General features: G+C 40.1%; 1 protein-coding gene across 2 annotated transcripts in view; it reads left to right on the forward strand.

Moving 5' to 3' along the window:
• The window catches only part of LOC122662149 (probable serine/threonine protein kinase IRE), a 109,093-nt gene extending 92,253 nt beyond the window's left edge, over positions 1 to 16,840 (forward strand). Inside the window, exons 13-17 of one of the 2 annotated variants that reach the window (XM_043857715.1) lie at positions 13,458 to 13,509; positions 13,635 to 13,691; positions 15,923 to 16,099; positions 16,185 to 16,265; positions 16,356 to 16,840. In XM_043857715.1, the coding sequence (XP_043713650.1) occupies positions 13,458 to 13,509; positions 13,635 to 13,691; positions 15,923 to 16,099; positions 16,185 to 16,265; positions 16,356 to 16,445 (457 nt within the window). In that variant the 3' untranslated portion in view covers positions 16,446 to 16,840. Of the gene's footprint in view, positions 1 to 13,457; positions 13,531 to 13,634; positions 13,692 to 15,922; positions 16,100 to 16,184; positions 16,266 to 16,355 lie in introns of those variants that run through there. The other variant, XR_006332982.1, reaches the window with a different exon arrangement.
• Positions 16,841 to 24,034: the final 7,194 nt, after the last annotated feature.

The raw sequence follows: 24,034 nt of genomic DNA on the forward strand, positions 1-24,034 counted from the left end.
GCAGAACCGTAATTTAAGTGAAATCCATATATGCATAAGCAAGGCCAAATTTAAGGGAAGTGACAATCTGGTAATATACCAGAATTTAAGGGGTTTTTGGTAAACCAAAAATAATGGGATGCAATAGGTAAAATAATGGCTATGGAGAGTGGCAATCTTGTAAATAATGTAAATTTAAAAACCCATTACGAACATTGTAACAAAACAAGGATATAATGGGTATTAAATTCAAGAGGGAAGGACAGAGTAGGGATTTCAGAGAATATAGGGGCAAATCAGAAATAAATTCAGGAAAGAACAACTTTTGTATACTTTTAAAGGGATGGCCTTGTGTGCAAATACCAAAGATTTGTGTGTTTGTCTTCCTCACGGTTTCTGAAACCAAGAGTAAAACTTGTTGACAAAGGGGCAACACTAGGCAATAAAGTAGGATTTACCAAAAATGATAAAGTAGGAAATAAAACGATAAAGAAAGTTACTTCTCCCTTCCATAAAACCAGAACCAGCGGGTGGGGGCAGGGCGGTAACCTTCTAAGACCATGGAGATAACCAAGGACTAGCAGCACTTCTCCAACCTCCAGCATGAATCAGCTAGAACCCACCAAGGCACATAGCAGGAAATCTACTCCATAAGAATCGATGTATGTTCTTCAAAAAAATATATCTAAAACCTGGAAGACAAAATCGAGTTTGGAAATCCTTGCAAGATGGAGAAGAAAATACCCTGCAACTGAATCTGGCGGTAGGGTAGAAGTTTATATCTGATCTGTAGAATGATGACCAGAATCGATCTCCACAAACTAAAAAGAAAACTTCAAATCTGAACAACCATGATCAAAAACTCAATGTACAAAACCCTAGTTCTTCTTCTTCTTCTTCAATGAACTAGGGTTTCTTTCTAAAAACAAGAAACCCTAAACGACTCTCAAAACGGCAATCTTGGAGAGAACCAGTCACTAGTTGCCTAGCTTTGATACCATGTAGAAAACCTTGGACCTATAACCAGTAACTTTAGAGAGGAGGAAAGAGAGAAGAGAAGATGGAAGAAGAATAGATTGTAATGCTTGAGTGATCAAATCAATCAGGCAAGCTCGTTGTTTATAATAAAGAGAAAATTATAAAGGGAACAGAAATACCCCTACACTAGCCAACTCTATAAGAGAAGTGGGCTATACCTAATAACATAACAAATAACCCCTAAAAAGACCAGAATACCACCATGGTATTCTGGTGTACATATTCCAACAGTTTCGTTCTTTCATGAAACACAGGATTAGTAGAAATATGGATAGCAGTCTGGTTATCACACCACAAAATCATAGGAGAATTGTCAACAAACCCAAGTTCAGTCATCAACTGTTTCATCCACATCAGTTCACAAGTACTATGAGCCATAGCACGATACTCGGACTCTGCACTAGATCGAGCTACAACGGTCTGTTTCTTACTTTTCCATGACACCAGGTTCCCTCCAACAAACATACAATATCCTGAAGTAGACCTCCGATCAACAAGAGATCCTGCCCAATCAGCATCAGAAAAACCTTCAATCCTCCCATAACCATGATCAAAATATAAGAGACCACGTCCAGGAGCCTTCTTAATATATCGTAGAACTCGTATAACTGCATCCCAATGAGACGACCAAGGAGTAGACAAAAACTGACTCAGTACACTGACAGGAAAGGAGGTCAGGTCTAGTCACAGACAAATAATTAAGTTTCCCTACAAGTCTCCGATACTTCTTAGGATCCTCAAGAACATCACCATCATCTGCCATAAGTTTCAAATTTGGATCCATAGGAGTATCAAACCGTTTAGCACCCAACAACCCTGTCTTTGAAAGCAGGTCAAGAACATACTTTCGCTGTGAGAGCAAAATTCCTTTCCGTGATTGAGCAACTTCAATGCCCAAAAAATATTTCAGCCTTCCCAGATCTTTAGTCTTAAATTGTTGTCCCAAATGTACTTTCAACTTCTCAATACCAGGAGAATCATCTCCTGTGATAACAATATCATCCACATACCTATCAAAAATATCCTTCCTGCATCAGATAGCCGGAAAAACATCAAATGATCACTAGGAAATCGTGTCAGCCCAAACCCCAATACAACATCAGTAAATTAGCAAAACCACGCCCGAGGCAACTGTTTCAGCCCATACAACGATTTCTTCAGCCTACACACCTTACCAGCAGATTCCCCTTGAGCACCAAACCCAGGAGGTTGCTCCATATACACTTCTTCATGGAGATCATCATGTAAGAAGGCATTTTTCACATCCAACTGAAATAAAGGCCAATGATGTATAGCAACCAAAGAAATTAAGATGCGGACTGATGTAAGCTTTGCAACAGGAGAAAAAGTATCCAGGTAATCTACACCATATACCTGGGCATAACCTTTAGCAACAAGTCTGGCCTTTAAACGAGCCAAGAAACCATCAGGGTTGACCTTCACCACAAATATCCATCGACAACCAATAGCAGACTTACCAGAGGGTAAGGAAACAAGGTCCCATGTCTGATTCTCTTCCAGTGCAGATAATTCCTCAGTCATAGCAGCTCTCCACCCAGGAATAGACAAGGCTTCTGCAACAGACTTAGGAATAGGTTGACACTCAACAGTAAACAAACAAGCAATAAAACCAGGAGACAAAACAAAATATGAAACAAAGTTAGAAATGGGAAGGTGGGTACAACAGCGAACACCTTTACGATGCGCAATTGAAATATCTAAATCAGAAACAGCAGGAACTGTAGTAGAAGAGGAAGTACCTAGTGCAGGATCAGGATCTGCCGGCAAAGAAGGCGTGTTAGAAGCAGTCAACCGAGTGGTGTATCTCTCGAAAGGTGTAATACGGGTTACAGCCTCGTCCAGAGTGCGACGCTGAAACACAACAAGAGGTTCCGTAGAACTAGGAGGCGGAGTAGATAACAAAGGAACCTGCAAACCAGGACTGATGAACGATCCCATGCTACATCATAAAAGTACTGAAGGAAGCTGAAAAATATTCTTTAGCATTATCACTACGAAGAATTTTCAAAGAAGTACTAAATTGATTCTGAATTTCAAGAACAAAAGCACAAAAAATTGAGAACAACTCTAAACGAATTTTCATTAAATAAATCCATGTAACTCTGGAGGAATCTTCTATAAAAGTGACAAAATAACGAAAACCCAACTTAGACATGACCGGACAAGGACCCCCCCACACATCAGAATGAACCAAATAAAAGGGTTGGTCAGACCGTTTATTGACTTTAGGGGGATAACTTACACGGTGAAGTTTCCCAAATTGACAAGACTCACACTGTAAACTGGACAATGACCGAAAACGACTATCCAAAATTTTTAAACTCTCCAAAGAAGGATGACCCAAACGGCAGTAAATTTGGTGAGGAAGTGCCATACTTGAACACGCCACAGCCGATGTGTCTTCAAGTAGATACAACCCCCCAGATTCACGGCCTCTACCAATCGTCTTCTTCGACGTATGATCCTAAAAAACACAATAACCAGGACAAAAGGTAACAGAACAATTATAAGTTTTGGTGAAATTCTGAACAAATAACAAATTGAAAGGAAATTTAGGCAAATAAGAAACAGAAGATAATGACAAAGAAGGGATAACATGCACAGTGCTTGTACCCCGGACTTTCGCTAAAGACCCATCAGCTAATACAACATTTCAAGAGGACTCACGAAATGAAGAAAAAATACCTGAAACCCCAGTCATATGATCTGAAGCACCTGAATCAATGATCCAGGGACGATAAGTGGACGGAAGACACGCAGTAGCATTACCTGTCTGAACAAGTGTAGTAGTGGAGACCTGAGATGATTGGGAATGCTGAAATTGAGTAAAGCCCTCATACTCATCATCAGACATCTTCACTGTCTTCCCCTCGAACTGTGGAGATGAAGCAACAATAGAATCACTACTGGCTGAATTGGCAAACTGAGCTGGTTTACCATGAAGTTTCCAACAAAAACGTTGGATGTGACCAGGCTTGCCACAATGATGGCAAGTTCTCACAGCCCCCGAAGTCTCTGAAGTAGCCTGATTACCAGATACTGGGCCCTTACTAGCCCCACGACCACGCCCAACACTACCAGTCTCAATGCTGCCCCCACGGTTGGGAGTGAAGGATGCCAATGCAGAAGTGTCCACAGGTGTGGTATCATTTGTACTCTCACGTGAGACACGTAGAACACGAGAAAAAGTCTTTGAAAGTGTGGCCACTTTATTGCCACCAAGAATCTAGGAACGGACAACATCAAATTCTTTACCCAAACCACCTAAAAGTCCCATGACTGCGAGTTGCTCTCGCTGATTTTGCATCTGCTGTATGTCAGAAGTAATAGGAAGTAAGGAATTCAGCTCCTCATACATCCTCTTGAAGTCTCCAAAATATTGGGTCAAAGAACGACCCTTCCGATCAACCCGATAAAAGTCCTAGGATAGCTCATAAATTCGAGAAAGGTTGTTCTGTCCAGAATACAAAACATTTAGATAATCCCACAATTCCTTCATAGTATCGATATGGGTCACCAGGTCAACGATGTGATGATCCATACAGTTTAACATCTGCCCTAAAAGTCTAGCATCCACTACTGTCCATGACGTATCAGCATCATCCTTGGTCTGTGTCAAATGCTTCTCATGACCACGACCAGTCAAAACCAGCCCAACAATTTTCTTCCATTGTTGAAAATTGTTGGCACATTCCAACTTATTCTCTACTAACTTGTTGGGAGAAACTTCAGTGAAAACAGATTTGTTATCACCCATTGATCCAAGTAATCTGTCCAATTAATGAGGCAGAAAAATATAATGTAGAATCTGTCCAGAACAATATGTAGAATCTGCCCAGAAAAAAATATGCAGAAATCGATTCCAAGTCTGCCCAGAAAATGATGTCCAGAAAATAAGCAGGAATTGATGTCAAGTTTGCCCAGAAAACAATGTGCAGAAAAATATAAGCAGAGTCTGCCCAGAAATTGATCCAAAACTGATCAAACTGACTGCCCCAAACCAATCAACAACACATACCTGAATGGAGAATAAAACCGCAACCTGTTACTCCATAAATCGATTACAACAAAGGAGAGAGACCTAGTTCTCAATACCGAAACATGAACTAGTCTCTAAAACATTCCACAATACAGCATAGGAGGCTGTACCCCTTCAAACGAAAGTCCTAAAGAAGTCGCAAACCACCAACCAGAGATGAATCAACCAATATAGGTTGAAAACTTGAGAAAAAGGAGAACACAATGCTAGGGAATATGTCACAGCCCTAAGTACCTTGCTCTGATACCATGTAAAAATATAAAAGAAGAAAAGAGAAGGAATGGAGGGAGGAACAAGAAGTAGAACTGCTGCTTACGGTTGTGACTCCCCATCGATTCCAATATATAATAGGGTAAACCCCAAAAGCACAAAACAATAATAAAAGACAGAAATACTCCCCCCCCCCCATAGAGAAATCGTGATTAGTAAATCACGACTTCCTGTCCCTCTTTACATCGTGACTCCTAACAATGGTTAAGTACCTCTTTTTCTACACCATGCCTGGTTTGGATGTCTCCGGGAGTTGTTTGGCTGATTCCCAACCCACTCTGATAGCCCCTCAGTTAGCTTTTGAGAATCCACATACACAGATCTCCATTATGAAGCTTGATAACACCAACTACTTGGACTGGGCTCACTCTGTGAAGCTTTCCCTTAGGAGCAAAGGGAAACTTGGATATATTACTGGGGCTATTACAGCCCTAGAGTTTGGCGATCCTACCTATCAGAAATGGGAGACCGAAATCATGACTTGGCTGATTTTCTCGATGAAGCCCGAGATTGGGAGAAGATTTATGCGAAAAGAAACTGTTAAGGACAGTTGGGATAGCATCTCCAAGACCTTTCACAGAGTGGGTGACTCTGCCAAGGTCTACCAGCTTCTCCAAAAAATTATTACATGCGGCAGGGTGACAGGACCATTTTTTAGTACTATAATACCTTTGTTGGTCTCTAGGAGGAGTATGACCACTAGAGGGATCTTTTTATTTTATTTTGGTGAATACTACAGGGATCTTCAACTAACCAATCCAGAGGATGAAGCGAAGGTGTACCGCATTATTGAGAAGGAACATGTCCTCATTTTACTTGGTGGCCTTAATCCTGGCTATGAACCAATCCAGATCCAGATCTTAGGCTGGTCTCCTCATCCCCTCTTGATGAGGTCTGTAGGTACTTACAAAGTGAGGAGACCCAGTGTGTAGCCATGGAACCAGCATCATCACTTGAACGGTCTACTCTTACTTCTAGTTCTCACAGAGACTTTCGTGGTAGTGGTGGAGACCCAAGGCCTACCTGTGGGGAAGACAGAGACAGATTCCGATGTGATCATTATGGGAGATCTGGGCATACTAAAGGGAGGTGCTAGACTCTTCATGGCCATCCTCCTGGTACACATGGTGGTTCTACTGGTATACGTGGTGGCCGTAGAGGGGGAGCTAGAGCTCACTCTGTGATGACTGAGGTAGATGCCAGGGAGTATCCACCTAGCACACAAGCTGATTCCACCTTGGTAGATGCAGTGTTTCGCAATGTCATGTCACATCTGAGTACTTCACCTTCTACGCCTACAGTGGCAACTTCCTCATCATCCTCAGCTTTGTAGGTCTCCACATCCGCTCCTACTGCAGCCCAGTCTTGGGTCATTGACTCTGGTGCCATTGACCACATGACTTGTACATCTCACTATTATGATTCCTACACCATTTGCTCTGGTAGGGATAAGGTTAGGGTGGTTGATGGCTCCCTTTCCTCTATTTTTGTTAAGGGCAGCATTCTTGTTACATCGTCCATTTCTCTTGATTCCATCCTTCACGTCCCTAACCTTGTTGCTAATCTTTTATCTATGAGTTACTTAACTAAATCCCTAAATTGTTATGTCGCCTTTTTCCTTCTCATTGTCTTTTTCAGGATTTGGTGACGAAGAGGATTATTGGCAGTGGACATGAGGAGAAAGGCCTCTACTTTTTTTAACCTTTTTGCCCACAGCTCAATCCTATGTGTGTGGATGTAATTATAGTAGCTCTGTGGATTCTGTTATGTTATGGCATCGTCGTTTTGGCCGTCCATCTTTCATTGTACTAAGGAAACAATTACCTTATTTATTTTCTTCTTTTGCTTTCTCTTATGTTTTTCAATGTAAACCATGTATGTTTGCAAACATTGTCGTTCATCTTATCCATATCAAGGTAATACCGTAATAGATCTACTGTTCCTTTTTATATTGTGCTTACGGATGTTTGGGAACCCTCTCCTACCTCTTTATTGGCTATCGTTACTTTGTTTCATTTGTTGATGATTATTCTCGCACTACTTGGACTGTTCTAATGAAACATAAAAGTGATGTATTTAAGAATTTTTATCAAATGGTTTTTACTTAGTTTGATACTCGAACCAAATACGTGTCCTCCAAACCTTCTTTGCTAATGATGCCATTATCCATCAGTTAGCATGTGTTGACACACCCCAACAAAATGGGGTCACTGAGAGGAAAAATCGTCATTTATTGAAGGTCACCCGTAGTCTTTTATTTGGCATGCGTGTTCCTAAGACCTTCTGGTCTGATGCCCTTCTAACTACTTCCTTTCTCATCAATTGCATGCCTACCAAACTCCTTGGTTCCAAATCTCCCTTGGAAACCTTGTCTCCACAGCTTTCTGCTTTTTCCCTTCCTCCCAAAGTCTTTGTATATGTTTGTTATGTTCATGCTAACCAATCCTCTCGAACTAAACTTAACTCCAAGGCTCTCAAATGCCTCTTTCTTGGGTATTCTTCTACTACCAAAGGCTACAAGTGTTATCACTCTTCTTCTCGTCGGTGTCTCCTCTCCAAAGATGTCACCTTCCTTGAACCTGTACCCTTCTTTCCCCTCCTCAACATCCTCTTCAGGGGGAGAATTGTGGGTGTGAAAAGGCTGCTGATAATATTCCCTTTCTTTCTCCTCTACCTATTTCTCCTTTTATGCTTGACATTGGGAAACACAGAGAAGCGGATGTGGTTGATATTGATGATCAATCAGGAGCTGATTCTTGCAATGAAAAAGAGGTAGTTGTGTACAAAAGAGGTGAATGCTTGAAGAGAAAGAAGACCTACCAAGAGTCGTCTTTGGATCCTCATCCTGAGCTCTATCCTCCTCAGTCAGGTGACATCCCTTCTCTTCCTTCTGATTTAGACCTTCCTATTGCTGTTAGAAAGGGAAAAGGAGCTTGTACTAATCCTATAGCCCAATTTGTTTCCTATGATGCTCTCTCCTACAGGTCTTTGCCTTTACTATTGCTCTCTCTTCTGTTTCTATTCCCAAGAATGTTACTGAGGTTGTGTGTGACCCAAAGTGGAAGCAAGCTATGTCTGAGAAGAAGATGGCCTTGAGAAGAATGGCACCGGGAAATTGATAGATCTCCCCAGGGAAAGAGTCCCAGTTGGATGCAAGTGGGTCTACATAATCAAGTATCAATCTGATGGTGTTGTTGAAAGCAAGGTTTAAAGTATTGGTATCGGGTATCGTATCGGTCGGGTGATTTCAAGAGACATATTATATCATATCGTATCGTATCAAAGATACGTATTGAACAATACAGATACGCATAGAAATGGTCATAATACACATGGGAATACACTTTTGGAACAAAAAACAATATAAATAAGCAATATATAATAAGTATCATGCATAAACACTAAAATGGAAAATAATGTATAACCAAACAAGTGCATTAAATTGAAATTGTTATAAAAGATGAGGTTACTTACATGTTGTAATCATCTATAGCCATGAAGAGTATTGAATGATGCAAAGGATGATATTATATCACTCCTTGATTCATTTTTTAGTCTAAAAGTGTGAAAAACCAAGATTAAATGCAAGATTTTAGACTCTTGGTTAAGAGTTTTCCTTCATTTTTTCGTTAGATTAGGAGTTATATCGAGTTTATGTTATGGAATGTATCGATGGTATCGGTATGAATCGGTAGTATCAAGCCGTATCGGCAGATACGTATCGATACATATCGTTACGTATTAAACCACCCACAAAACCCTTTACTAGACGTATCGATACCTCGTATCGGCTGATACATTTCAATACAATTCGAGACAGTCCATTTAAAAAAAAAAAAAAAGATGTATCGGTATCGACTGATACCGATACGTTTCAGTCCGTACCGTATCTTATCGGTCGATACTTTAAACCATGGTTGAAAGGTACAAGGTAAGATTGGTGTCCAAGGGGTACAGTCAAGTATATGGAATTGACTATCAGGAGACATTTGCTCCTGTGGTTAAGCATAACTCTATAAGAGTTCTCTTATCATTGGCGGCTAATAAAGATTGGCCATTATATCAGTTAGACGTAAAGAATGCCTTCCTTCGTGGTGACTTAGAAGAGGAAGTGTACATGCAAACCCCACCAGGCTTCAAACTTCCTTTAGCTGAAGGGAAAGTGTATCTTCTCAAGAAGGCACTATATGGTCTCAAACAGTCACCAAAGGCATGGTTTGAGCGATTCTAGCAGGCTATTTTGAAGAATGGATATTCCCAGAGTCAAGTTGACCATACTCTCTTTACCTGACGAGGTAATGGTACCATCACAACTCTCATTGTCTACGTTGATGATATTGTAGTAACTGGAGATGACAGAGCTGAGATAAATTGGCTAAAGACCTACTTGGCTCAACAGTTTGAAATCAGAGATTTGGTTCCTTGAAGTATTTCTTTGGGAATTGAAGTATTAAGGTTCAAGAGAGGAATCAACATATGTCAAAGGAAATTTTCTTGATTTGTTGAAAGAGAAAGGCATGTTTGACTGCACACCGGCAAATTCTCCTATTGAGCAGAATCACTAGCTAGGAGAAGATTGTGGTTCCTCTCTTATTGATGCGAGAAAGTACCAGAGGCTAGTGGGAAAGCTTATCAATCTGTCTATGACTTGCCCAAATATTTCTTATGCAGTGGGAGTGGTGAACCAATTTATGCATGCTCCCAAGAGTGGCCACTTGGATGTTGTATATCGCATTCTCATTGAAGTCCTCTCCAAGAAAATGACTATTGTATGCTAGGCACAATCACTTAAGAGTAGAAGGCTTCACTGATGCCGATTGGGCTGGATCCATGTCAGACAGAAGATCTATATCTCGTTATTGCACATTTGTGGGAGGTAACTTAGTCATATGGAGAAGCAAAAAACCACCTGTTGTAGCCAGATCTAGTGCAGAGGCAGAATTAAGGGCTATGGCTCATGGAGTATGCAAACTCATATGGTTGAGACGATTGGTCCAAGAGTTGGAGTTTGACACTGAAGGTCCTATGTGGCTCTATTGTGATAACAAAGCATTTATCAGCATTGCTCACAACCCGGTGCAACTTGATAGAGCAATGCATATATAAGTGGATTGACACTTCATCAAGGAGAAGATAGACTCTGGCTGCATTTGTACCCCTTTCGTGAAGACTAGTGATCAACTGGCAGACATTTTCACCAAAGTGCTCACTTCTCTCCAGTTTGGTACCCTATTATGCAAGCTAGGAGTGCATGACATTTATTCTCTAGGTTGAGGGGGAGTGTTAGAGTTTATGTAATAAGGGTACTTTAGGAAATAGTCTTTTGTCTAGTTACTTTATATTGTATTTTTTTCATTTTTACTCTTTAACTCCCTAGGGAGGTGTATGTAATTTCTTTCTTGTTATCAATGGATTAAAATAGGTGTGGTGGAGACAACACTCCAACACAACACATTACAACCAAACTCCTCTTCTCTACTCTCTTGTCTCCTTCTTCTCTCTTCCTTCATCTTCCTCTCCCTATCTTACTTGCATTTACTACCTAAAATCCAACTCTGCCGTGGGATACTTCACTTCAGGATTGTACAGTGTTTAGTAGTCTCTGGCAGGTTCGAATGAAGGCCAGATGTTTTTAGAATTGTGATTACATAGGTTCATGTGATGGTAATGTGTATGGGGGAATTTTCGGAAAGCCAAATGGCATTTTTGGAAGGAGGTGAAAACTGAAGAAACGTAGTTCTTCGGGTTTGTGTTCCAGTGTTTTTGGTTTCACGTCGTTTCGACACCGGACGGAGGAGATACAATTATTCCTGTGCAGTTGCACCAAAAAGAATCATCTGAGAAGTTTTTGGAATTTTTGAGATATCTTTGTCATAATTTTGGAGGAGCTCAGACCATAAGAAATGAACATCATTGAGTTAGCTTTCTAGCTAAAGAAGAATTGGGTCAATCGCAGTCCAAACTAGGAAGATATGAAAGTTTGAGTGGACACATGTCCGGAAAAGGGTCAGACAGGATTTAGAGGCAAAATCCGGCCGACCGGTTAGTGAAGCAGTGACCATTTCTACTCAGATCAAACTTCCCGAATAGATACCTCTTTTCATTTCTAGAAGTCAGCATCAGCCGGTTGCCCAAGCAGTCCACCAGATCCTCATCCGACCGAAGTGGCAGTCGACCGGATGGACGTTGAACAAAGTTTTGGATTGGGATTTTTGAGCTTTTTAAGTGGTTGTTAGGGCTCATTTTTCAATGTATCCTCAAGAAGAAAAAGCAAGAAACCTTAGAGGAGAAAAGAAAAGGAAGAGATAGAAGGGAAGATCATTGATGTTGCATTGTATTACTCTCAACCACCATTCTTGTTGCCTCAAGTGCGCACACACTTGTTGAAGGTTCCTTGCAAGAAAGAGAAGGAGAAGGAGAAGGAAAGAAAAGGATAAAAACAAAGAAGTAAAGGGAGAAGAAAGAAGGAAGAAAGAAAGTGGTGTGCGCACTCAAGGTGTTTGTGAAAACACCAAGGAAGAAAAAGAGAGAGAAGGGAAGAAGGAGAAGAAGGATTCCACTGCTGGGAAGCCTTCACAAAGATTTCACAGCCACTCAGGAATCTCTCGATGTACTAGGAATTGATTCAAGCCGGGATTGTGAGTGTTTTCATTGCTTGTCTCAATTGTATTTCCTTGTATACATATATGTATGCTAGCCCTAGGTTTACTACTGTCAAATACCTTGGCTAGAAGGGATTGCATTGTAGGGCATTGTTATAAGCCTAATCTAATTTTGTATTTGGTGTTCAGTAGATGCTGAACACAGCGACAATGTGTTCCTTGGTAGCTATTGCTACCTAAACAGTTTTGCTATGGGTGCAGCCTCCTATATGTATTCTTGCCCAATAGCTCCTTCAGTGGCTGCAATAGCTTCTTTTTTTTTTTTTTTGGGGGGGGGGGGGGGGGGGGGTGAGGGTGGGCAGGGATGGGAGGCATGGATTTTCCAAATCAGTTTGTAAGAGTAGAGCATGGCATTCTACAGATTGGGAATAGATGCAACAGAGAAGAATTTGGATGAAAAGGTCTTAGCAGAAGTGAGTGTCCAAAATGAGTATCTGGCTCATAAAAAGGGAATTAAGCATCCAACAAAAGAATGCCAAATCTGTGACCTCTTGAACTTCAGAGTCTCTTACCTCTCTCCTAAACCCTAAGTCCTAAGATGGCCCACTCCTATCAACAGTTACACATTCCTGCACAATATTACCCTTGCTCCTAAGGAGTTTGTACAGTCTAGGAAATTTTGAACTAAAGGTATTATCACCCTACCAAAGGCCCTCCCAAAACCTAATATGCTTACCATCACCCACCTCATACCTGATAAATTGAAAGCAAGAGAGAAAAAATTTCCAACACTCTGCCACAAGCACTGGGAATTACTCTATAGGTCAATGCCAGATTCCACCACCCGTTTTTTGATCTTATTGCTGACTAATACAAACTCCTCTCCTCCCTCGGGTTATCTCCACATCCACTTTGGGAGGAGCCTCATTCTTCTTTGGGACAGTCCTAATCCCAAGACCACCATTATGAATAGTCATACACACTAATTTCCCACTTAAATTTGTTGTTTCTTAGGTGTGGATCCTGCAAATTTCAAGATTTCAACCTACAAGCATTCAATTGAACTATGTACTTCTCTGACAAGGAGTCCTAGCAAAGATGAAATTTTACCATATAACAGCAAATAAAGTAATAGATAAGTATAGAAGGATCCAAAATGGATGAAAAGTAAAACTCAAAGTTATTGCAAGATCGGCTTGTAGATCAGTAATGCTCTTCTGCTTAGCAGTTGGGTATTCTACTCCAATTATTTGGCTGGTGATTCTGTTTGTCATCCATTATAATTTTTGAAAAATAATATCAGAGACCCTACAACGATTTCTATATCACGTACTCCACTGTACTGCATATATTTTTAATTATTACTCTTTTCCGGTAAAAGATGTTGCATTTATTTCTTTCTACTTGGATGAAATCCATTATTTATGGGTTAGTGATGTCTGACTTTGATTGAAGATGTGGAGTAGCTTTCACATATATATGTGTCTTTCATTTTCTTTTTTGTCCAGATTGCTTACTGAAAATCCTGTTCAGAGACTAGGAGCTACAGGGGCGAAAGAGGTGAAGTCTGACTAGTCATTGGTGAAGAATTTTTTCCCCCCTGTTGTTTCAGCCAATTACTATTGATGAAAATGTTTCCTCTGAAAGTCATGATAAATTCTTTGAAATACTTATCATTCTGGCAGGTGAAGCGCCATAGTTTTTTCAAGAACATCAACTGGGACACACTCGCCAGGCAGAAGGTCATTTTTTTTTACCACCAACTGCCCCCCCCCCCCCCCCAAAATAAAATAAAAAATTACCTCTTCTTTTGGTTTGATGATTTTAAGAAGGCGTAAACACCTAACTGCGGAGCCAGTGTCATGGAGAATGCATCCCTACTAAATCAGTGAATAAAGAAACCAAGAGAAAACCAATGGAAGGAGTGTTAAATTCAGTCATAAACAAAATAGAAATTATAGTTTCCTGCCTGTCAGCACATGTACTTCCTTTACAGTAAAGTGATGGATGATAAACCTTTCCACCACCTCTTATTTTGTTGCACTTAATCAGAAACTACAGTTGATTTCTGCAAATTTTCACCAGAACAACAACAAAAAAGACAACTCAGCCTTATCCCAACTAAATGGGGTCGGCTACATGGAATCTTGCCCTCCAATGAGCTCTAATCAAGGTCATTGCTAAACTATGCATGTCCTTCCTCACCACTTCTCCTAGGATCATTTTAGGTCTGCCCTTGGCTCTTTTAGTTCCTTCAATCTGAGTCAAAATCACTCCTGCGTACTGGAGCATCCAAAGGCCTCCGTTGAAAATGCCCATGCCACTTCAAACAACTTTCTCGTAGCTTATCATGTATTGAAAGTACTCCCAAATCAGCTCTAATATGATCATTCCTTACTTTATCCTTCCTAGTTTTTCTACACATCCATTTCAACATCCTCATCTCCGCTACATTGAGTTTATCTCCATGATGTTTCTTAACTGCCTAACATTCCGCACCATACATCATAGCTGGTCATATGACTATCCTATAAAATGTTCCTTTAAGTTTTAAAGGAATACGTTGATCACACAACACTCCGGATACACCTCACCACATCATCCATCTTATTTTAATTCTTTGTGGAACGTCATCTTCTATATCACCTTCTTTATTTATGATTGAACCCATGTACCTAAAATAATCACTTTGCGGAATCTCCCTCTCATCAATTTCACCACCTCATTATCCGTCCTATTGTAACTAAAGTTACACATCATATACTCTGTCTTCGCTCTACTTATCTTAAAACTTGTTGATTCCAAGGTTGATCTCCATAACTCCAACTTCGCGTTAATCCCTGCTTTTGTCTCATCCACCAAAACAATATCATTAGAAAAAGCATACCTAAAGAACCTCATCTTGAATGTCTCTAGTTAAATCACCCATGATAAGCGCAACAAATAAGGGCTTAAGACTGATCCTTGATGTAACCAAATTGTAATTGGGAATTCACTACCTTGATTCCCCATAATTCTTACACTAGCCACCACAGCATCATACATATCTTTAATTATGTCCACATATTTACTTGAAACATTTTTCTTCTCTAGTACTTGCCAGATTAAATCTATAGGGACTCTGTCATAAGCTTTTGCTAGGCCAATAAAGACCATGTAGAGATCCTTTGTGCAATATCTAAATCCTTCCATGAGTCTTTTATGTAAGTAAATAGCTTTTGCTATGGATCTTCCTGGTATAAAACCAAATTTGTTCTCCATGATAGTAGTTTCTTGTCTTAGGTAGGTTTCAATAACCCTCTCCTATAATTTCTTAATATGACATTAGTTTTATTCCTCTATAGTAATTACAAATTTGAATATCACCTTTATTTTTATAAATTGGAACCACAATGCTTCTCCTCCATTCATCTGGCGTTTTCCATTTACTCATAATCTTATTTAACAATTTATTTAGCCAAGACAAGCCACATATTCCTAAGCTCTTCCACACTTCTATTAGGACTTCTTCTGGGCCTTGTGCCTAGCCTACTTTCATCCTCCTTAAAGCTTTTTTACTGGACATCTTAATTTTTCATATATATCTACGACATGTGGTGTCTTGATGGGTAATGTAGTCTTCCGGGATACTGTTACTCGAAGTGTTTTGATTTAGTAGGCTGCAAAAATAACTTTTAATACATCTAACGAGGTTCGACATCTCTACGCTTCCTTTCCCTCATTTTAGCTATCTTATAGATAGTTTTTTCCCCTTCTTTTGTACTCAGATTGTTATAAAAAAATCTTCATATCCAACACAAACTTGATGGATATAATCCTAGCTCCAAATCTTTTGATATCCACCGCATCATTCTTTAAATCTTTATCCACTACTATGCCCATTCCACTCCCATTACTTTTATCCCCTTGTATTCCCAAGTTTAACCCTTTCACTAGAAACATCAATTTATGAAAGTCTTGCAATTTCTTACAGGCTGCATTCATACCATCAGCAGAAGGTGCATTCGATACAAGTTATTTCACAAGTCGTTATGTATGGAATATGTCAGATGAAAACATTCGTTCGACAGCTTGTGACTTTGACAACATGTCCGAAACAGGCAGTTTATCCTGCAGCAGCAGCTCATTCAGCAACCAACTAGATGAAGATGTATGTGAAATTCTATTAGGCTTTTTTTCTTGATGCATTTTGCACTGTATCTCGTCCTTCTAACATGTGGATGCTTTTGAATCAGGGAGATGAATGTGGTAATCTGGCAGATTTTAGTGCCCCCGCCCTTACAGTAAAGTATTCCTTTAGTAATTTTTCATTCAAGGTAGAACTTGCCACAAAGCGATACTTTCTGTTATGTTTATTAATTTGAAGAATTTAAATATGATCCCTTGTTTTCTTGGTATGTATTCAGAACTTGTCTCAGCTGGCATCTATCAATTATGATCTCGTCGTGAAGAGTAGCCAGGATTCTCCAGAAGCATCCAAACCATCTATTCCATAACACTTTAATTCACAGAGTTTCTATAGAAATGCAAATTCATTCTCGTTGATCCAGATATATGTTTACAAGTTCATCCTCTCCCCAAGCTTAATGTTCATCTATGGTTAGTAAGGATGGTGGACACAACCTTAGAATTCAACTATATATCCCTTGTTGGCTTGATTGGGCTTGTACTTCTGAACTTGTTTCCTTAGGGCGAAGTTAAATCACCAAGATCCAATTTTGTTGTGTCTCCATCCATGTCATGCTTCCTAGATTATTGAGAACTGTTGAAGCTCGTGAAACTACATTCCTACAGTTCATTTCTCTATCACAAAGAAAATACATCACTGGTCCAACAGTGCAGAGGCATTCTTCAGCTTTCATTGTATATGTATATATATTTTCTCTCTATTTTTTTTTTTTTTTTTTTAAATTTATCTGCCTTTGTTTCCTTCAGACCATTTTTTTTTTTTTTTTTTAGATTCCTTCAGACCATGTTACATGGTGTGAGCTCATATATTTTATCTTCATCCAGTAATATCCAAAAACTAATGGTGTTCTAGTACAGTTTATTAATTGAATACCTTTGGATCACTATCTCTTGTGAGTTTCTTTTCAAAAAATTGAATCAAAGGGTAATCAAAATAATCATTGATAGTAGTTGTGGACCAAGGTGTTGATATTCATTGTTATTTTCCTTATCTAATAGCTCGAACTTTTGAGATAAGCGGTTGTAACATGCTACTAGAGTAGGGCGGTCGAGTGACGATCCCTAGGAAGTGCAACATGGTACTCCTACACTTGTTGCCCTTATTTAATTGCTCCGAGCTTTTGGGATTAGAGGTTGTAGATCAGAACTAGGTCTATTCACCATGACGCTATTTATCATTAAATGAAATTGAAGAGGTGAATAGCTTTGGGCAGTAGGCATTATACCAGAACTGCCAAAGTTCACTTGCACAACCCAATCCACTGCCGAATTTTTTTCATGTACGGTTCCCTGACCGGTGCGGTTCCCTAGTTCCTCTCACAAGAGGAGGGTGGACCCCACCTGGGCAAACTGTTCGGTCAGGTGCCCAGGTGGGGTCCACCCTCCTCTTGTGAGAGGAACTAGGGAACCTCACCGGTCAGGAACCGTAGACGATAATTATCCATCCACTGCCTTGTAGCTGTGTAAGTATTAGATCATGTTTTAAACTACTACTAAGGCAGATGTCGGCAATCTATTCTTTTTTTTTTATTTTTTTGGTGAGAAAAAAAAGAAATACTATATTAATATAAAGGGGTATAAACAGTATTCTTGGCCTGTGCATGGCGGGCCACACCTATACAAAAAGAGTTTCCTTGTTTTGGAAATCTAACATCATAATATAAGTCCGAAATATAAAGCAGATCTGTAATATGCTTCCAAGGCTAGGTGGATTTGGTTGGAGATGGAAGAACATCAGTGATCATAGGGTAAGAGCACCATACTTCTTGAATCTTCAACCCCAAAATTGATGCATGATCCAAGCTAGACCGAATACTATATAATACAGGCTTCAGATGTGAAGAAGCAGTCCGGTAACTTGCAACAAAAAAGGTAAATCTTCCTCCTGTCAAAAAAATGTACGACCATCCTGCAGTACTCAATCCAGGTATATAGTATCTTGCACAGATTAAGACATGAAAATCTAGTTTTGGTAAGCCATAGAAATGAGAAGTTGGCAAATAAATGGCATGATAATAATTTACATTGGAGGATGAAAAGTTGGTGGGGACAGCTTTAAGTCAGACAAATATCGCATAATTAAATTCATTACCCGGGTCGGGTTTGGTTTTTCTGTGCCAAACACAGATTTGTTTTGAGAATTTCAGATGAAATAACATGTGATAATAAAATCATTAAAAAACCAAATAAAAGATTGTTTATCTAAATTGGTATTGGAGAAAGTAGCAAAGCATAATTCTTGAAGATTTGGAGAGGCCAGAAATTTTGTTCTCAGGCCCAGAGGTTCCGCCACCCAAAGATGCTTAACCCAATCACAAGATATGAATAAGTGCCAATATGATGCGGCACAATTTCCACAAAGAGCACAGGAAGGGTCGATCGGAAGCCATTTTGAAAGAGAAGCCTTGATTGGGAGTCTTGCATTTAGAACACGCCAGAAGAAAGATTTAAATTTAGGATGAAGTTTGAGCTTCCAAAAGAATTTCCACCAAACAGTGTTAAACAGATTACTATTCCTAACATTAGAAATCAGCTCAGTGGCAGCCAACTTAGTACTAAATTAAAGAGGCCATTTTTGGATTTCGTATAACACCATAAATCATCAGAGTTTGAAAGATTAATTAAGGATATTTGAGAAATGATGTTTGAAGGCAAAACTTGGTTCAATGAATCGGTATTCCAATTCTCCTCGAACCTAAACTTATCAATTGAATGAGTACAATTTTCAGTGTTTAGAGGAATTAAAGAAAGGGCAGACAGGTTACCTGGGATAGAGGGATTCCATCTGTCAGTCCAAAAAAAAGGTGGTTTTACCATTCCCTACTTTCCTAATAACCGATTTTGCGAGGTTCGGAATGATGTGGGCAATGCTATTCCAGGCCCACGATCCTTTTCTCTTCCTGATCATGGGATCGAAAAAAGATTTTTTGGGGAAATATTTTGCTTTGAGAATTCTAGACCAGACTGAAGAGGTTTCAGTGATTAACCTCCAACCCAGTTTCATAATGAGGGCCTTATTGTGATGTTCGGCTTTTCTAAAGCCCAGACCTCCAAACGCTTTTGGGAGACACCATTTTGTCCCAAGAGATACTATCAGTTTTCTTCCGTTTACCATCTGAACTTCCCGACCAGAAATTAAGACAAATTGAGTCAATTTGTCAACACACTTTAAGCGGAAATAAGAAACAATTCATTAAATAAGTTGGGGTAGCAGCTAAAGCAGATTGTATTAAGACCGAGCGTCCTACATAAGATAGGCTATTAGATTCCCAAGAAGCCAATTTGTTATATCCGTGCCCAAAAATCTGGGCTAATTTGAAATTTTGATATTAAGTGTTGCAATACCGACGACTGACGACATCGTTGACCTTGGACTATAGCAGTCAAGGATAAAATTATTGACAGAAATAATGAAAAATACTTTTACCACAGTAGAACTGTTGACTACCCTCTGTGCACGTGTTGTGGTGCGGAGACAATCGGGAGGGGAACCCGAACCCCCCACTCGGATGATTAGTGATAAGTGGCTAACCGTGAATAATTAAATTCAACCATGCATGGTTGCTAATGACATTTGATGCGTATGATCCATAGTATTTATGCCCTTGAAGGTGTGCGAGTGAACTGGGGAAAGTCTCAGCTCTATCCGAGTCAAAAATAGGCCATTTAAGCTTTAAAACTGGATTAAAGGAATGCGGGCCCCACCTAGCCCTAAGTGAGACCTACCCCTACTTAATGTTAACTTAGTCTAGGGGTATTAAAGTCAACTCACCCCAAGTGGTGCTTGTAATGAAGGTTTATAGGAGTTATTGATCGGAGCGTATGTATGTATGCTACCTAGATCGGGTGGGACCTACCTACTCCTATATGACATTAAATTGGGTTAGAGACATTAGCCCACTTTACTCTTTTATATGGACTGTGGGCCTAAGTTGGTTAGAGGGCCCAATAACTTAAAAAGGGACCTAAGTTGTTAGTGATTAGCCAAACATACCCTAGGAAACTAAGTATAATGTCTAACCAAACATGCCCTAGTGGCCATGTGTGTTAAATAGAGACCATTACACTATTCACCCATTTCTCCCCCAAATTAGAAACCTAAATCGATTTGGAGTAGAAGAAGGAGGAGGAAGAGAAGAAGAAGAAGAAGAAGAGGAAGAAGAAGAAGAAGAAGAAGAAAAAAGAAAGAGAAAGAGAAGAAGAAGGTGAGAGGAGCACACCCTTTACGTTGCCTCACCATTGTAAGTACATTCCTCTTCATTTCATTTTCCTCTGTCTCTATGCAATCTTTGGAAGAAATCATGGAAGAACCATGTCCTTCCATTGATGGAGCTCTACCTAGCAAGTGGGGAGTGCCATCAATAAGGGATGTTAATGCTTTGATGCTTGTACTAAGTGAGCTGTTATGGCTTCCATGCTTCCATAAATGTTATTCTAAGACCATTTGGTAAACCCTAACCCAAGAGCTTGTGATGATAGGTTTCTCCTTAGAACCTTGGGTTAAACCTCCATGGTTATGTATCAAACAATTCATGGAGGTTTGATTGAGCACATCTACCCTTCTTATGCACTTCCATGTACCAAAAAAAATCCTACTATTATGGGATAATCCATCAATGCCAACTCTAGCACAAGAATTTATAAGCTAGGGTTCATTGATTTTAAATCTATCACCCATCTCATGTGTAAGCTTAGGTTTATAAACCCTCTTGGTGATAAGACCTAAAACCCTAGATTTGAATAATAGTTCTAACTAAAATTGCATGGTATAACCCTAGGATATACCTATTTAAGCCATGAAACCAAAGCCCAAGCCAAGTATTCAATGTAAGTCTTTTCTGTAAAAAGGTAGATGCAGTCGGCTGAAAAAGGTAGAAGCAACCCAGGTGCCCTTCTACCTTTTTCAGATCTGCCTTTCTACCTTTTTCTCTCTGCCTAAAAAGGGTAGAATGAAAACGGTAGAAGCAACCCAGGTGCCCTTCTACCTTTTTCAGATCTTCCTTTCTACCTTTTTCTCTCTGCCTAAAAAAGGTAGAATGAAAACGATAGAAGCAACCTTGAACCCTTCTACCGTTTTCAGAAATTGCTTCTACCGTTTTTTTGACCTTTACCCATTGTTTTGATCATAACTTCGTCGATACATACTCAATCGATGCAATTCGAATTGCGTTATAAACTAGACTTGAAGGGTTACATTTCATATAAAGATACCTTTAGCCAAATCTGAGGGGAAGGCCCTATAAATTGGGTTCAAAGATGATTAATGTGCATTGATAGCTTTACCACAATCAAATTTACTTCAGTGACCTCGCCTACTTCGACAATGCTTAAGTAGGGGTTTTAAGGGATTTTAATAAGGGTTATCTACAAATGTTAATGTCTTCTAAAATATATTAAATTAGGTAACTACAACCGTCTGGAGGAGCCGTACCGATACACGCGAGGATTTGAATTTTGGTTAGCATAATTGATTCGAAGAACAAGGTGAGGAAATCGGATATCCGACCCTATTTTGGAATGTTTTATATCTTGTTGTGTGACTGTCTTACATGTATCTATTTGTTTAATGGTCTAGAGTGTATAACTAATAACGCCTATTTGTTAGAGATAAATTGGTATAAATTCTTCCATGTTTAATATAGATGCTAGAATGTATTTTATATTCGAATTACTATTGTGATGAGATTTTGAATGAAAACATAGTTGTGTGACGAGACTGAGAATGCGAATGTGATTGAATGATGAGATGGACATGTGTGATGGGGGTGGTTATGGTTATATATGTTGAGATTGAATATGGTTATGGGTGTTGCGATTGAATATGATTATGTGTGTTGAGAACGGATATGGCCATGTGTTAGAATGTGGAAATATGTGGTGAATGTGAAATATGTGAGATTGAGGTGATCCAAGTGTCGTAGTGTGCACCGGACTTGGGATTTGAGATATGAGAATGTGTGATGAGTACGAGATGTACGAGATTGATGTGATCTAAGTGTCGTAGTGTGCACCGGACTTGGGATCAAAGATTGAAAATAATTATATGTATACGTGTAGGCTAGAGGGCGCGAGAGGATAGCGAGCCCGACATGGAGGGACTATGAACTCGACCTCTGGCCTATACATATGCATGCACCTTTACTCATTTAGAAGCATATGGTTAGGATCACACTTCCCCAGTGCTACACCCCTTACCAACAGGGGGTAAGGTGTTGGGTAATGGGTGGTGACTTCCGACGGATTGGGGGCACCATTCTCAACAGATCAGTTCCATAGTGGGCGCCGGGACCGAGTGACAGCTAGGGTTATATCAGGGGTTTGCCGTACAGGACGTACACGTGTATGGCAGGCTTCCAACGGCAACTCGGGTGGACATCGTCGGATAGGCCATCCGCGTGTGAGAGATGGAGGACCGGGGATGCTACCTAGGGTGTTGCAATAGCACTAGACCTGACTCAGGCATTTCTTTGGTAAGTGGATAATATGCACGTGTTAGTTAGAGGGCGCGAGAAGATAGCGAGCCCGACGTGGAGGGAATATGGACTCGACCTCTGGCCTACGCGTGTACGTACCTTAATATGCATTAGATGTATGCTGGTTAGGATAACACTATACCCGATGCTACGACCCTTGCCAACAGGGTTTTATGTGTTGGATAATCCCCCCATGGGGACACCAGTGTGTACCGATTGAGGTGCTGGGAGCGGCGATTCCGATACGAGGACCGAAACCGAGGCAGTGGGGTTATATCGGGGGTTTGTCGTACAGGACGTACACATGTATGGCAGGCTTCCAACCGCAACTCGGGTTGACATCGCCGGATAGGCCATCCGCGTGTGAGAGATGGAGGGTCGGGGATGCTACCTAGGGTGTTGCAGTAGCACTAGACCAGACTTAGGCATTTGTTTGTTAGGTGGATAATAATAAAAATTGAATTCATGTGGCATTACAGTAAATCAAACCTGATGTACGAATTATCCTGGTGGTATGGGACGCTGTGGGATTCGTTTATCATGTTTGATTTGCACACTTGTGATTGCATTTATGAATATTGTAGCCATTTGCATGATTCGATTTGCTCATTGGGCTCAGTGGAGCTCATTCCTCGTGGAAACCTCCTTTTTAGATGATGGTGCAGGTATGGTGGAGCTGGTCGGCTCAACGTATGATGTCCCTGAGGGCATTAGTGATGGCTGGTGTGCTCCCAAGGTTGGGGAGCATGGATCGGACTGCTACTGCGAGGCTCACTACCAGGGGGAGTAGTAGCTTGGGTTGTGGGCCGCATTTTTATGCTTTATGTTTTGCTACATTGATACCTTGCTACCTTATTATTTTGACTCATGTCATGAGTGAGGTGTTATCGAAATATTATGTAATACATAAGTCCTAATGGGAATGATCTATAACTGTTGACATCTTGATGTGATGAAATGGTAACTTTGGATAAACTGCCACAGTCAATATATCTATGTTATCACATAGTCATCACTACTCTGATTATGATTATTTATATTTCATCTAGTCGTTTAAATTAACGCGTGTGGTGTGGGTGAGTTAGCTTAAATACTGCATCAGTGATCCTGGTGGATGTGTGGAGCGTATTTGTAGGCTCCGATCATGGATTCCGATGGTTTAGGAATCTGGGCGTGACACAATTTGTGTTGCATTTGGAGAACTACCCCATTAAGTTCTTTTACTTTGGACCTGCAATGAAAAAGGTTAGTGCCCGGGTACATAGAATCCCTGGTCATTTCAAAAATGCCAATGAGAGAACAGCGTGAACGCCTTTCAGTGGTGGATATATTATTACTGAAATGGATTTCACTCTTTTTAAAGTTAATTTCTTGACCAGAGAGATCGAAAAAAAGATCTAATATGGCTTTGATAGTCAAGAGGT

Source organism: Telopea speciosissima, chromosome 5, assembly GCF_018873765.1.
Source record: "Telopea speciosissima isolate NSW1024214 ecotype Mountain lineage chromosome 5, Tspe_v1, whole genome shotgun sequence".
Classification (NCBI taxonomy): Eukaryota; Viridiplantae; Streptophyta; class Magnoliopsida; order Proteales; family Proteaceae; genus Telopea; species Telopea speciosissima.